This window comes from Leuciscus leuciscus (genome assembly GCF_965113295.1).
Source record: "Leuciscus leuciscus genome assembly, chromosome: 22".
NCBI classification, from domain to species: Eukaryota; Metazoa; Chordata; class Actinopteri; order Cypriniformes; family Leuciscidae; genus Leuciscus; species Leuciscus leuciscus.
The window spans coordinates 3,218,380-3,235,280 of NC_138746.1; the positions used below are offsets into that span (position 1 = coordinate 3,218,380).

The 16,901-nt window shown below is 36.6% G+C and overlaps 1 protein-coding gene across 2 annotated transcripts in view; it reads left to right on the forward strand.

The window, feature by feature from the left end:
* Positions 1–16,901, forward strand: part of fbxo11a (F-box protein 11a) — a 35,805-nt gene that overhangs the window by 12,410 nt on the left and 6,494 nt on the right. For both annotated transcript variants that reach the window (XM_082153314.1, XM_082153313.1), the window contains 14 exons: positions 5,547–5,674; positions 6,334–6,415; positions 6,501–6,645; positions 7,959–8,088; positions 8,462–8,545; positions 9,165–9,297; positions 9,881–9,987; positions 10,179–10,290; positions 12,374–12,480; positions 12,574–12,711; positions 14,166–14,383; positions 14,497–14,677; positions 15,868–15,990; positions 16,187–16,272. In XM_082153314.1, coding sequence (XP_082009440.1) covers positions 5,547–5,674; positions 6,334–6,415; positions 6,501–6,645; positions 7,959–8,088; positions 8,462–8,545; positions 9,165–9,297; positions 9,881–9,987; positions 10,179–10,290; positions 12,374–12,480; positions 12,574–12,711; positions 14,166–14,383; positions 14,497–14,677; positions 15,868–15,990; positions 16,187–16,272 — 1,774 coding nt within the window. The remainder of the gene's footprint in view (positions 1–5,546; positions 5,675–6,333; positions 6,416–6,500; positions 6,646–7,958; positions 8,089–8,461; positions 8,546–9,164; positions 9,298–9,880; positions 9,988–10,178; positions 10,291–12,373; positions 12,481–12,573; positions 12,712–14,165; positions 14,384–14,496; positions 14,678–15,867; positions 15,991–16,186; positions 16,273–16,901) is intronic.

The following is a 16,901-nucleotide window of genomic DNA, read 5'->3' on the forward strand; positions in this document are numbered from 1 at the left end:
CGGAGGAGACCATAATCGGCAACACAGGATAGTTTATCTTACAGAAATATAATATAATATATAATATAATATTCGGATATTTGACTCACCAGTGACCAAATGTTTAACTTACTGCACACGTAGTGTATTTTTAGTGCATACTGAGTGTCAGGATCCCACAATTTACCCATTCGTTCCAGCCTGTATCCACTTTTATGTCCTCAAACGCTCGTTTTTTGGGGTCGACAGCTTATGAAAACTTATTTCTGGGTTTCTTAGCTTGTTTACTGTACACCTTGTCACACAGCAGCTTTTAGGCATTATTCTGTCTTTTGTTAGAAGCAAGAAATGACAAGGAGGCAGCCTCTCGCAATGCAAAGTCAATGGAGACAGTTGGTTTGTTTTCCCCCTTGGTGGGCGTGGTCTTCAGATTATGACGCGTTGCGCTCTGTCTCTATAATAGACTATTTTAAAAAAGGGGAGGAGCTGTTCGAAATGCCCCGCCCCATCTTCCTGTTTCAGTGGAAATTACATCAACACATTGAATAATGCTGTGTGTTTCAAGGCACTTCAGTGGGACTTTAAAATGTTGCTAGAGTTCTGGTCACTGTAGCTGCTGTATTATACTGTAGTTTTTACAGGTTCAGCCAATAACTTTAGATTTTTTTATTTGATTTTTCTGTGAAAAGATTTGATTTTTATGACCCTTAAACTTCAGCAAATCCAGTAACTAGCTCTTTTGTTGTAACACACTGGTAACTTGTAAACATTACTGATTACTGTTACTGAAAACATGTGCCAATCAAATTGTCCAAGGTTCATTTTTGTGTTCAGTATTAATATGATAGTCTGTCAAGATATTTAAGGTAATTATGAGTCTTCTGCTTTGTCAGCTCTATTTTCCACAGTTGTTGAGGTGTTGGAAGCTGGACAGTTTTTGGTGTCTGAGCTGTCTGCTGTCTTAATGATTTGAGGAAGCTCTTTTAAATGCCACATTAGAGGACATGATGTGGTCTAGAGACTTATTTGCTGCATGACATTGTGATGAAATCCCTGGTTAGTCTTACCATCCGTTTGATTCGATTACTGTAAAATGTTTTGCTTTCAATTTCTTCACAATAGCAGTTGGTTTCACTTTCAGTTCGGAGAAACTTCATTTTGTGAGATTAAAGACGTGTAGAAAGTGTGAAGTCACTCAAATCCACTTTGCTCACAAAGTTATTATGGGGGTTTAAAGACAACATGATATCAATATGAACCCTGTTTACTGTGTTTGATTGTTCCCAGTTTTTCTTGTGCTCCACATCAGTAAACATCTTTCATTTCAACATTATAAAACAACAGTCGAGCGGTTGTGGACAAAATATCTTTAAAAAAAAATAAGCTGTTGAACGAACTTGATTAAATTAAGGAAAACTTTTCCACGAAAATGAATTACATTTTTCCAACAAAATCTAATTTGTTTGAAATGATTTGATGTAATCTTGTTGTATGAACTTAAATTAATATAGTCATTCCTGCTAGATAAAGTTTTGTCAGGTTGACTACATTTAATTTTTGCCCTGCTTCAAATCGCCAACATTATAATTTTAGCTAATTTGACTCTACAGTTATTTCCAATGATAGAAGCTACTAGTGTTCAGTTTAATTAAAACCACTTTTTACAGAGTAATATTGAATATTACTTATGCAGGTCTGCGAATGAGGTTTAATGCATGTATAGAGTATACTGAGTGCCCACAGCCCTAAACTAAACACAGTCGCCACTCTTCTGCATAATGGTAACCACAAAATTCAAAAACATTATAGAAAGTCCTCTAAGTTTCTAACATAACTGAATATTAAACACTAACATTAACTAACAACATCTTTCCATTTACAGAAAAACACATAAAATAACACTTTAATCCCTAAATTTATCCTCCTAATGCAGTTCCTTGCAAAGCATGCTGGGAACTACAGATCCACTGCCCAGTTGTCAACAAAAATGATTCATGTAGTTTTCACACAAATTAAGTAAACTTCAGTTTTAAATATATTAGGTTGATTGAACACAATTAAATTAAGTTGTGACAAAATATTAAACAATTGTGTTACTTTTGAATCTGTCAAAAGATACTCATTTTTGTATAGTGTACGAGTCAATGCTAGAAATGAAGAATTAACAGTGGCGCCGTCCTGGATGTGACCTCCATCAGACGGGGAGGGTTACCATAGCAATGACCATTGAGAATATTACTGCAATATTGTGCTGTTGCAAGTTGAGAGTATTGTCAGATGTGCCCTTTAGAGATGCCATCAATTATGAAGCTTTGTATACTGAGCATTTGGACAATTAAAGGACTAGTTCACCCAAAAATCTTGCACCAAAAACTCTGACTTTCTTGCTTGTGGGGAACAGAGAAAGAGATGTTTATTAAGCCCTATTCGGACAGGACTATAGTTTAACATGGAGATGTGGGGTAAAGTAATTGGTACCAGAGCTTCTCAGTGATTTTAGTCCCAGAGAAGTTAAGTTAATCCTGTCCGAATAGGGCTATTGTCTGTAATGATTACTGAGATGGCACATTCGGACGTGATTAACTTTACAAGGATAGATGGAGTAATGTAATTTTACCACAGGACGTCTGTAATAGTAATGGCCAATTCGTACAAGATAAGAAATCTCAGTAAAACTAGCAGTAGTGGGAGAGTAACTCCATTTACACACCGCCGCCACTCCTGTCGTCATGTGTGTGTTACACTGCTTCCTGATATCACATGCGCAAACACATATAACCTATATTTATAAAACAGTTATTTCCGGTCGAACAATGTATTAATTAACTTCAGATTGGATTGTGTTGGTAATAGACACTTACCTAACGCTAAAAGATATTTCGTGCCTCTAACAAGTGCTGTCGATCTTCTCTCTGATCTGAATGTTGTGTGTAAAACACTTGAGTTTTGCCACAGACTCGTCCCAGCGTCTAGAACGCAACTGATGCTTATTCAAGCGTCTCCATACTTGGAAAAAAAACGTGGAAAACTACTTTTAAACAGGAAATTATTAAATATTTACGTACATATTTACAGCGGGTCTATTCACACAGGATTAGTATCACCTGAGGTAATTTTTCCGGACCTTTTTACTGAAGGTAAAAGTCGCCGTAATCTTCACTGACATTGTCCGTCATGATCACTGAGATGCACATTCGGACGGGACTAAAATCACAGAGAAGCTCTGGTAATTATTACTTTATCCTCTCCATGTTAAACTAGTCCCGTCCGAATAGGGCTAATGTCAGTAAAGATTACAGCATACTTTGCATAGTATGTATGTATGTATGTATGTATGGATGTATGTATGTGAGAACAGATAATTTGTAAAAACGCACAACATGTGGCTTGTAAACTTCAAGTAATCAATGGTTTCTACTGGTGCTTCTCAGAAATGTGACAAACGCTGGCAAATGGTGTATGCGATATGTCACACGTCGTATGTTTGACCATCAGTACAAAATTTGGTCCTCTTTGCATTTTTCCTTCTAACCAAGAAGGCAGCGTAAGATGCCGTTTAAGTGTGAAGTACGTCTTCACATTTCTTTGAGTCAGTCGGACTTAAAAAAACATTGAGATCACCATATTTATTTGAGTAACTTGATGATGTCTACTGTTACCCATTTCTGAAAAAAACTATTAGCATTCTCTGAAATGAATCTAACGTTTCTATTTGAAGAGGTGGCGTTCGAGTCTGGTGAGGGAAATACGGTATGTGTTTGGACGGCTCTTGTCTCTGGTTTCAGGCATGTCATCAAAGGGATCCCACACGGCTAATTCCCCCCGGACTGGTGTTTATTGCCTGCCCATTCAACCTCTGTCTCCCATGACCCGTGTGTGGCGTCACCTGCTCCGTTTGCCACAGCTGCCGAGGAGATCAGCCTTGTGTTCTCCTCTTGTGCCTCGGGTCACGGCCTCTCCGCTGCCTTCCTCCCCAACTGTTTTGGCACCGTCTCTCACAAGCGTGTCGTACAGTGCCTTGATGAGATTTCAACATGCTGTTAAACACAAAGTCCACCTTTTGCTGATCTGAGCGTTTATCTCTGGAAGGACTGCAGTGTCCCTTAATCTTTCATCCGGCTTGAATTATTAAAGTTGCTATTGTTTGAGCTGCGATCGCCACTTTCACAGACACTTTCGATGTTTGGTTACAGGGAAAACATGAGAGTTAAAACAATTATGCAAATATTTGATTATACATTCAACATACGTTGACTTAGATGTGTTTGCGTACATAGAGGAAATACAATTCTGGTCTGGAGCATTGAGACACGACACCGGGAGTTGATTTAGTAGGGTGCATGCAGTTTTTTTTTTGTTATTCCTACAGGGTTCCCACGGGTCCTCGAAATCCTTGAAAGTTTGTGAATCCGAAAATAAAATTTCAAGGCCCTGGAAAGTTTTTGAAAATGAATGAAAGTGCTTGTATTTATTTTGTGCAAGAAGTTTTCTGGAAAAAATTCCATATTATTCCCTCCGGTCCGCTAATGTGTTTCTCCAACACGTGGCCTATGCACACTAGCTTGCTTGATTTACATTAATTACGTGCATTTATGCGTTACATTAAGTGTTTCCCGCGTGAGGTACTTTGTGTTGCGTTGCCATGACGTTGCAGGTTCACACCGAACCCAAATATGTTCAGTCAATGACCGTTTATTGTGTTCAATAAACATTAAACATTTGTGATAATCTGTTGCCCAAATATTTTATTTAATGTAATGTTGATTTGCTTTGCTTGTACCTCATATTGTCAACCCACGTGGCAAGAAAAAGCATGTTCATATATCTTAAAACTTCTGGTTACATGAGCCTAAGCTCTTTTCAATAATATCCAGGCAAAAGTTAATATCAGATTATTTTAGAATACAGTATAGGATGTAACAATGTATCTTACAAGGTAACACAATGTAACCTTGCTCTCACTTGAAATGTGTCCCCACTTTAAGTCCTTGAATTTGAGGGTATTAGACCTGGAAAGTCCTAGAAAGGTACTTGAATTTGAAGTTAACCAAGGGTTAACCCTGTTCCTAAATGACAATATTATACTAGTGAAGGAACACAACTGGTTTTTCTTGATGTGTGGAACAGCTTTTTGGATTTTGAATGTTTATTATCCCGGCTGTATGGGTTCATTGAGTTTTACCTCAATTCACAGAAGTGCAAAAAGTACGTTGACAGATTTATTGGTGGGAGAATTTCTTTTTTTCTGATGCATATTTTTCCCACTGAATCTTCAGGGATTTATTTTAATGGGATGGTCTATCCTAATTTTGCATACTACATAGAAGACATAGTTTAGAATTAAATGCCGCTGGGGCTTCCGTCCTGAAATGTTATTAAAAATAATAGTATAATTTGCAAATATTAATTTGTCTATCTAAGATCTGAGCAGTTTTTCCCAAAAACATGAATGTCAAGTTAGAGATGTGCTTTTATGTGGATGAATTCCCACTTTATGCGTTTGCTTGGAACTGCAAACCTTCAGTGTTTGTGTTAAATGTAATTTAACATTTTTTCTCTTCTTCCAGATGAGGCAGATCCTGCCGAGATGGTTGCAGAAGAATCTGGTCAAGGCGCTCAAAATAGTCCGTACCAACTTCGAAGAAAATCTCTGTTACCGAAGAGAACAGCTTGTCCAACAAAGACCAACATGGAGGTGCGTAAATGCTGCTCAGCATCAAATGATCATGTCAGGAAGCGTTTTTAGATTTAGAAGTGTAGTATGCATAAAGATTGTCTGCAATATTAATTCAGGCTGAAACCATAACAGCAGTTTCAGGGCCCTATGAAATTGTTTAATTTTTTTTCCTCCAAATTCCATTTTTCCCATTTTATTATATATTTTAATATTATATTTTAGTAATTTTAAAAGCATGTCTAATTAATTGAAATAATAAAACGTGTACAATTTAACATCTATTTATTTAAAGTAAAAAAATATATATTTTTAGGGACCTAAAATTTTTGTTTTCTGTCTTAATTTTTCTGATTGTGTTTTAATGGTTTAAATGTTAACTAATTTTTAAAGAAAAGGGCAATGTGGAATGTTTTATCTTCACGCTTTAATATTCACAGACACTAGTCCATATCGTGATTTAATTGCACAACCCTTTTGATTAATTCATCCAAAATTCGCCAAATTCCATGACATTCCACATTATACTGTTAATTCCTTTTTTAAGGCTGTATTCTGTGATTCCCTTCAGGTTTCCTGCATTGCTGAAAAAACAGGTTCTACATGCATGAAATAAAAAACAGCATGAATGTGTTTTTACGCGCTGTAACTAACCGGTTGAAAACTCTTCTTGTTCAAAGGGTGCTTCCACATCAACAACAGAAAACTTTGGGCATCGGGCGAAACGTGCCAGAGTGTCGGGAAAATCACAAGATTTGCCTGGTAATGGACATCAGACTTGATGTTGGTTAGAGTTGAAATCAGCTTTTGATGTGTTTTCATTAACGCTGGTTGTCTTCTGTCCCAGTCACCCCAGCGGAGCAGTACCTGCAGGTGAAGCTTCCAGACGAGGTGGTCCTAAAGATCTTCTCCTATCTGTTGGAGCAGGACCTGTGTCGAGCGGCTTGTGTGTGTAAACGATTTAGCGAACTAGCCAACGACCCCATCCTCTGGTAAGTTAGGTATTTGGACTAAACTGTATGTTTTTTTGGTTTTCTCAATCAACAAAACAGCCTTTTTAGCCAAAAAGATTAAAAATGTTTAGTAGAGCTGCACGATTCTCTCACGATTCTGAAAAGCTTTATTATTTTTAAGATCTACAAATTCTGAACATTAGGTTACCAAACAAGATAGAAACAAAATTAGACACAATACTCTTGCTTCAGTCAAATTTAAATAAATGCAGTAAACAAAAAGAATGTAATATTTAAATAAATAAAAAATGACAATTAAACATTGACAACATTCAAAGGTATTACGCCAGACTAGACCTATTAAAGATTCTTAGCAAGAAACACTATTTTTGGGTATGGTGTTGCTTTTATAGACGTTTGTTTCGTCTGGCCGCTGGTACTTTGTGATTGAACAGTTTTTGAACAGCTTGTCTGAAGTTTAAAATCATTGGTTACTCGTAAGCCAATCACATAACATTTGGTTATGACGTGTGTTATGCGCCGGCTCAGCCGCATCAAACTTCCACTGTAAACACATCTATGATGCGAAAACAAAACCATCGAGCGAAATCCCGGAGTGAACATGGCTGTGAACGACTTTTGCAGATTATGTGAAGTAAATCTACGCATCCACGGTACAATCAGCGTCTATACGTCACGGCTCTCAGCCCGCCCTCTGTTCGTTGATTGGCCGGCTGTTTTGAGGCCGGAGGAAAACTGGGAGATGGGTCGCTATCTCAGACTGAGTACAGAAGCGAACTGAAATTGAGAGGAAGTACGAAGTCTGACGTAGTCAGGCTAGCCGCGACACGCGATGAAACGGTTTCTATTTTTCTGCGACGTCGCGCTGGAACAACAAACACAAAGTGTGGCGATGATAATCTCAGGTGCTGTTTATGTGCTTTATTTAATGTTAAAAGTGTGTAATGTGACTTTGAACATCATTTAGTGCTCCAGCTTTGTAGCCGTAAAAGCAAAAATGGATAATTCACCTCAGATCTTGAAATTAAACAAATGGAAACAAGAACGTTCAAACTGTGGAAAAACAAGTGTATTCTTTGACAAAGATTGTTTTAGTAACTCAGTAGCCTATGTATTTGAATAATGTTTAAATGGTGTAATATTTGTGAATTTGACTATATAGCCTACTTATGCATTTTCTTGCGAGTGCCGTCAAGATTACTCTCTGGTGCCGCGAGACTCCGCCCACGCGCTGTTCTGATTGGCTGTGTCGCTGGAATCTTATCGCATCGCGTCTGGTTAGGACACGGTGTTAGGGTCACTGATCTCGATCCTTCTCATCTGGTTTGCAGGAAGAGACTCTACATGGAGGTTTTCGAGTACACGCGTCCCATGATGCACCCCGAGTCTGGGAAGTTCTTCCAGATCAACCCAGAGGAGCATGAACAGCCCAACCCCTGGAAGGAGAGCTTTCAGCAACTGGTACTGTTCCCCTGATTCATTTGTTATGCGTTTTGGATAAAAAAAAAATCATAATTTATCGTATTTATACCCCATTTTCCATCCGCTTTCTCTCTGACCTTTTACAATTAAATGGGCTATTTTTGTCAATTCTCATTTGACTGCAAATGCTTGCTCTGAAGCTATTAAATATTGTGTATTCAAGAGCGAGCACAACAATGCAAATCTGAGAATGAGTGATTTAGGCTTTTCCCCCAGGATCCAAAAGTGGACAGATGGTGCGGTAATGTGATAATTAGGGAGATCTTGATGTGTCAGTAATCATTAGTTTCATCAGTGAGCTTTATTACTGAAGAAACACAGACTGAAGGATCCCTGATCTTTGTGTTTGCAGTATAAAGGTGCTCACGTGAAGCCGGGCTTCGCAGAACATTTCTACAGCAACCCGGCCAGATACAAGGGACGAGAAAACATGCTGGTACGTTCTAGACCATCTATAGATGGATCATATGGTTTGTTTATTCATTATATGGATGATGTTATGCATGTAAACACTCCTGAACTGTGGTAAAATCACAGTAACACACATCCTCAAGGGGCAACAAAAATGATGACAACGTTCAATAAATTATTACATTTATGTATAAGAATAAAAAACAAGTATATGTGTACGTTTTCTGATTTAGAAAAAATGTGTTTAATTGCCTATTATGGCCTTATGATGTTTAAATGTCTAGATATATTTTATTCCCGCCTTTAATGCATTTATTGATGCACTTTGTTGATTTTTACCACCCATTAGGCAAAGATCATGCAATTTTCAAGCAGTGGAAACTACAATAAGGTCTCATTTTTTAACATTAGGTAATGGATTAGCTAACATGAATTAACAATGAGCACTGTAGCATTTATCAATCTTTTGAATTTGAATTGTTCATTGTTTGTTCATGTTAGTTCACAGGTGTTTCTGAATTCTACATTTCGCCCCTTTAATAAGTAATGCTAGGAGTTTGTTCACATAAACGCTTCAAAAATGGCTCGGTCTTTATTTTGTAATTACGAGTGAAATGTGATTTTGTTTTGTAATCTTTCCTCAGTATTACGACACCATTGAAGACGCGCTGGGAGGGGTTCAGGAAGCCCACTTTGACGGTTTGATATTTGTACACTCTGGGATCTATACAGATGAATGGATCTACATCGAGTCGCCCATCACGATGATTGGCGCTGGTATGAGAATATATGTCAATATTTAAGTACACTATTGTTCAAAAGTTTGGGGTCAGTAAGTTTTCTTCATTTTTTTTTTTTCTTTTTTAAAGCTTTCTCTTATGCTCACCAAGGCTGAATTTAATCAAAAATACAGTAAAAACAGCAATATAATTTTTTTTCAAAAAATTTTTTTTCTATTTTAATATATTGTAAAATGTAATTTATTCCTGTGATCAAAGCTGAATTTTCAGCATCATTACTCCAGTCTTCATGATCCTTCAGAAATAATTCTAATATGCTGCTCAATAAATATTTCTGATTATTTTCAATGTTTAAAAAAAAGTTTTGCTGCGTCATATTTTTTTGGCAACCGATTCTTTCATAAATAGAAAGTTTAAAAAAACAGCATTGATTTGAAATAGAAATATTTTGTAACATTATAAATGTCTTTACTGCCAAATTTGATCAATTTAATGCATCCTTGCTGAATAAAAGTATTAAAAAATGATTGACCCAAAACTTTTGAATGGTAGTGTGATTTTTATTTATTAATTTTTTCTTCTGTAAAACCAAAATATTAATCGTACATGTTATTTTGCAGCTCCGGGGAAAGTAGCGGATAAAGTCATCATCGAGAACACTAGAGATTCAACGTTTGTGTTCATGGAGGGGTCAGAGGACGCGTATGTAGGTTATATGACAATAAAGGTGAGTTTAAAAGTTCAGTAAACGAAGGTTAAGGAATAGTTCAGCTACATATGACAATCATGTAATTTACTCACCCTCATGACGTTTCAAAACCCGCATGTTCATGCACAGAAAAAAGGCATTATTGCAACAGTGCCATTTTTAGGCAGATGTGCATTATTAGATGTGCATATAATGGGTCTCTGTTGCAGTTCAATCCTGATGACAAATCAGCTCAGCATCACAACGCTCATCACTGCCTGGAGATCACTGTCAACTGCAGCCCCATCATTGACCACTGCATCATCCGCAGTACCTGCACAGGTGACCACAGCTTGCTTCTTTCTTTCCCCCCACCCAAAATTTTTTTCTATTCTCATAGTACTCTGCACCCTGTACACAAGTGCAATGAATCTCTCGGGATCTTCTCGCTGAGCAGGAAAACATACAATGTGCAGAAAGTTAACAGTTAATTTTACATAGACAATAGACTTAAACCACATAAAGGCAGAATACAGTAAACCTGCGTATAGTGCTCTATGTACATGAATGTATAATTTCTGAATGGAACACTAAACTAAATATGTAATTTACTAGTGATTCTGACAAAATGTCAATTGCTGTGGTCTATTAAAAAATATTTTGTTTATTTGAAATTTTTTTTTAACTCTGTTTGAGTGAATGATTCAAAGACTCACTTTTAAAGACTCTGATGCTCTGCGTCCCAATTTGCCTACTTATACTACGCCATAAAAGTATGCACTCTTTTGCTACACAGACAAAATGATGTACTTCTTCACAAAATGATGTACTTCTTCACAAAAAGAGTACTTTCATGTGCAGAACTCCCCTTTTATTAATGCATAATGATGCATTTAGAAGTTAATGGCCAAAACGGATCTTTATAAAAATCCACATTGTTATTGCAGATGAAATATAAGACGGATAGCATAAAAAAATGTTAAAAAAAAATGTTATCAGGCTAAACTTTGATTATTAGTCACTTAAACCTTTATCTAAACCTCTCACCGTCGGTTGCTTATATCCGCCATGTTTTGTAGTTTTTTTTAACATGATTTACTCGTGTTTGTAGTTCTGAACCGAACCCTCATCCAAAGCACAATGGGTTGTGGGCAATATTAGCCTTTATAGTGAGCAAGGATCCACTCTCCGAAAATCTCCCGGTGTAGATAGTAGACCATCCGGGGACTTTTGACATACTCTTTTCAACATCCTATGCTTTGGGACACACTTATTCTAATCTCACATACTATTTGTGGCCCTGGACCACAAAACCAGTCACATGGGTCAATTTTTTGAAATTGAGATTTATACATTACATGAAAGCTGCATAAATAAGCTTTCCATTGATGTATGGTTTGTTAGGATATATGTATGGTTTGTTAGGATAGGCAGAGATAAACTATCTGAACATCTGGAATCTGAGGGTGCAAAAAAATCGAAACATTGAGAAAATCTCCTTTAAAGTTCTCCATTTATATTCATGATTGTGCAGCATTCACTCACAAAAATAAATGTTTTATATATTTACGGTAGGAAATTTACAAAATCTTTACTTAATATCCTAATGATTTTTGCCATAAAAAAAAAATCGATAATTTTGACCCATGCAATGTATTGTTGGTTTTTGCCATAAATAAACCCCTGCGACATGTGACTGGTTTTGTGATCCAGGGTCACATTTAGGATGGAAAGTATTGACATTCACTCATGAATCAGTGTTTTTGAACATCTCTTGAATGAATGATTCAATGACAAAAATTTTTTTTAACAGTCACTTGTCGCCACCTACTGGTGTAACGATATAATGAATTCAAACTTTATTTGAAGTTACTTCCAAAAAGTAAATTTACTCTTATTTTGATCGCTACCGTAGACATCAGTGTTTAAATCCGAATTATAAACTTTTATCCCAGTACTTATGTGAAAATATGAATACATCTCAGACAGAAATAACGATACTGTGTGGTTGAATAAACAGTTTTTGAAGCTGTTTCATACCTATGACTGCTGGTCTCTCTCGGTCAGCGCAGATCTGAACGTTCACTGTGATCATACTTATCAAAGGTTTTAATATACATAGACAAACTGATGTCGTTTAGCTGGGTGTTGGAATCCAGATCCCGATCTTTTAACGATTAATCTTACAGCTCTACTGCTACTACTACTAATATATTGCATGTTTGTTGTAGTGCTCAATAGTGAATGCTCAGAAGTCAAGCATCATCATAATAATTTTGGTTGGGTATTTAAATCGGCACGTTTTTGCGTTCCACAGCACTGCTTATTAATTGCTTTTCGTGAGTAAACAAACATGCATATGAGCTCAAATCTTGTGTATTAAGATCTTCTGTTGAGCTCTGTTGTGTGTGTTATCTGTGTGCAGTGGGCTCTGCAGTGTGTGTAAGTGGCCAGGGAGCTTCACCCACGATCAAACACTGTAACATCAGTGACTGTGAGAATGTAGGGCTCTATATCACGGACCACGCGCAGGTAATATGAAACTCCGTCCCGAATACACCGTGAGATCGGTCCTCAGTAGCGGATGAATCACGCCGTCGCTCTCTCTCTCCGTTTGCTCTGCAGGGCATTTACGAAGACAACGAGATCTCCAATAATGCTCTAGCTGGGATCTGGGTGAAAAACCACGGCAATCCCATCATCCGACGGAACCACATCCATCACGGCAGAGACGTCGGCGTGTTCACGTTTGACCACGGCATGGTAAAAACTCTTGGTGTCTCTGACCAACACAATGACAGGATCTGATATGTGTTTGTGTCTTAATCATCCACAAACTGATATTAAACACATAAAGTCATGAGGGATATTCAGAGTGAAATGGTTAAAATACCAAACATTTTTGTATTATTTATATACAAAATATATTATTTTTAGTTTTACTTTTAGTTTCTAGTTAACCTGCTGTTATTATTAGTTTATGTGCTTTGTCATTTTTATTTTATTTTTTTAAAATATATTTCTATTTAGCTTTAATTTATTTTTTATTTCTGTTTTGGTCATTTTGGTACTTCACCTTCAACTTAATTTATTTCAGTTAGTTAAAAAGGCAACACTTCTTATTTTTGTTTGTTTTTTAAGTTAAAAGTTTATCATCTAATATTTATATTTTATTTAATTAATGAAATGTATACATTTTTTGTTATCATTTAAGTACTATTTTAGAATTTATTCATATTTTGAATGTGCTTTTATTTTTTATATTTTCAGTTTTCATTTAAATTTTAGTTAAACTTTATTTATTTGTGTTTGTCATTTTTATTAGTTTTTTTTAGTATTTCTATTTTGCTTTATTTTTACTTCTGTTTTAGTTTTAGTACTTTTATTTCAGTTAATTGCTAATGCAACTTTTGTAAAGTTCTAATATTAAATTTTATATATATATATATATATATATATATATATATATATATATATAAATATATATATTTTTTTTTTATTATTATTATTTTTTTTTTCAGCTTTATTTTCAATAATTTTTAACAGTTAGTTATTGTTATGGGTATGTAGTTATTGTTTAGCTAATAGCAACACTGGAATGGAATATGATCATAATATCATTATCATGCCACTCTTCCTCTTTCAGTATGTACACTATACACTATATCCTACATTGTGAAGTGTTCCACTATACAGTGTGATAAACTAGGAATAATAGACATTTTAACAAGGATTTTTGGTTAATACTTGTATTAAACATTATTTGATCACCATTTGTAAACAAAAATGGATTAAATTTGTAAAATAACTTCTAACTGCTACTTGCAGTCATCATAGCATACTACTTTTTGCAATGTTTATTGCTGCATAATGCATTCTATTACACATGCCACATAAAAAAATAATAGGAAGTATGTAGTCCTAGTAGGCTCAAGTATATACCTCATTCCACATTCTATTATTATTATTTAAATAGTATGTACAACTATAAAGGTTTTATACTGTGTCATGCATCTTTGCATTCCTTTTTTACAGTTTCCATTTGTACCTTTTTTTTGTGGTAAAAATATCCTAGTTCTGTAGTTTACAGAAAACGTGCATACTTGCACAGTACACACTGCATTTGGAGCAAGAGTAGCATGTAACTCTGAACATGGCTAACACTGGTGCAGCTCAGTTGAAGTGTGTGTCTCGTGACTCTCTGGCTCCCTCTGCAGGGCTACTTCGAGAGCTGCAACATCCACAGGAACCGGATAGCAGGTTTCGAGGTGAAGGCGTACGCTAACCCTACGGTAGTGCGCTGCGAGATCCATCACGGACAGACGGGCGGCATCTACGTGCACGAGAAGGGCCGAGGCCAGTTCATCGAGAACAAGATCTATGCAAACAACTTTGCGGGTGTGTGGATTACCTCAAACAGCGACCCCACGATCAGGTGAGGGACTCGATAATGGACATGGAGTATATGATTTCTGCAGTCTAATCATATCAGTACATACAGTAATACTGTTCCTGCAAAGTTATAATCTCTCTTCTGATCAATCGCAGGGGTAACGCCATATTTAATGGCAACCAGGGTGGTGTTTACATATTCGGCGACGGCCGGGGTCTCATCGAAGGGAACGACATCTATGGCAACGCTTTAGCGGGAATCCAGATCCGGACCAACAGCTGCCCGATCGTCCGGCACAACAAGATCCACGACGGACAGCATGGAGGCATCTATGTGGTGAGTGAACAGACCACAACATCCACCAGACATGCTCTACTTCATCTTTTAACAACGCATGTTCATGGTTCTCTGATGTTGGTTGATGGTCACATGACATGCAAAAAAACTAAATATTTAATCTTTTTTTTTTAGTAAATGGAACACAAGATGCTAAAAAGTGCTACTGGGTTGTAAAGTCTGTATCTCAGTGATCTTTGGATGCGGAAATAATACAAGTTGCAAAAATCATACGAGGCCTAGGCACTTTGTTGCAACTAATACGCATTCATCAGGGTGTGGTAGAATAACACACTCAGAGTCATTTTATACTGCAATCAGTTAGTTATGACATGTTATCAGAATACCGGATTAGTATTTTCTTGAGGGGAAATTTTAAATCTTTAACAATATCAAGAGAAGCTATAAATGCAAGACACATTTAAATCAAACTCTATGCAGTCCAAATACACCAGCAATCTATATCAAAATCAAAATATAACAAATAGACAAAAATATATAAAAATGCACTAATATCCACTATGTCAGACATAATATATCGGGGGAAAAAACTAGGGCTGTAATCTCCCAGTCGATTATTGGTCGATACGTTCTGGCTCGACCAAAATTCGGATTGGTCGATTTTTGGCGCGTTCATTTCATCAGGTGGAAAGTTCTAATTGCTAATGGGGGTGTTTTCAGAGCACCCCTGTTTCACAGGTAACAGTCTGTCTTCAGAACACCCCCCTTGTTTTCACTTCTTTTGGATTAGACTAAATAATTAGGTCAAAAACGATTTAATATACTGCAAATAGCCTACTAGTATTTTATGTTTATTTCTAATTAATTTAGGCGGACAACAAGGATACCAAGTATTGCGCACAGTGCACAGCTAATTAATTTAACTTCTTTTTTTCCTAACGTCATTTTTAGTCGAAAATTTCAGGACTTCAATCGACCAAGATTTTCTTTGGTTGATTACAGCCCTAAAAAAAAAACATCATCAGAGAAGAGAACAGAAGAGATGCTGTAATAGGGAGGGGGAATTATTTTAATTAAAAATTACGAGGGCATATGTGAAAACTAGGAATTGTCAATTGTGATCTCATGGTGGCTCTCGAACTCCCGTTTGGGAAACCCTGTTCTACTCCTAATGTTCACTAAACCACCGGTAGAGACTCACAGTCCCTGATTTGTCTCTGGTTTGTCAGCATGAGAAGGGTCAGGGTGTGATCGAGGAGAACGAGGTGTACAGCAACACACTGGCCGGTGTGTGGGTGACCACGGGCAGCACACCTGTGCTCCGCAGGAACAGAATACACAGCGGAAAACAGGTGTGTACTCCTCCATTCTCTCACTCAGTGTGTGTGTGTGTGTGTGTGTGTGTGTATCCTGCTTCCAAAGGCTCTCATGCAAACATTCCCATTCAAAACACCAAACATGGCATAAGCGTGAGCACACGGGACGGACTAGTTCTCAAGATAACATCCAGATCTTGTAGTGATGCATTAAATGTGTTGTTGTCCGCAGGTGGGCGTGTACTTCTATGACAATGGTCACGGTGTGCTAGAAGACAATGACATCTATAACCACATGTACTCCGGAGTTCAGATCAGGTCAGTGGTGAATTTTTACTTCAGTTATGAATTGCATTTTCAGTTATGATTCTGGCTTTCAACTAATATGATAATCGAGACAAGATGATTATTGTGCAACATTCCGTTTTGCAATGATGCTCTCACTTTCAACACTTCTGCATGTATTTTTAATTATGCATAAATTTTTTATGAATAATTTTTTTAAATGATTTTTATATTATTTATTGATATAATAAATGTCTATTTTTATTACTTTACTTTTATATTTCATTGTCAGACAAGTCTGACATTTTTCTTGCATAACAGTGTCTATGTTTACAACATCCAACATACACTTAAACCTCACACTTTTATGCATTCAATACAACACTTATGCATCTACAACACCTTCACAATACTCTTGATTTGTGATTAAGTGTTTTTGTTCAACGCTAAGATATCCTGGTGCACAAAAGAGTGTTTCAGCCTCACTTTGTTAAATCTGGGGACTCTATACCTCCGCTTTGATGGTAGTAGTTCAAACTCATTATGCAGAATATGCATAGGGTTGGAAGCTATATTATTAGCCAGCCTTAGCCTTGTTATGATTATTGCATTTATTTTCAAAGTCGCCCTGTTAAAAAGACAAGTTTGTTTTAGAGGTTTAA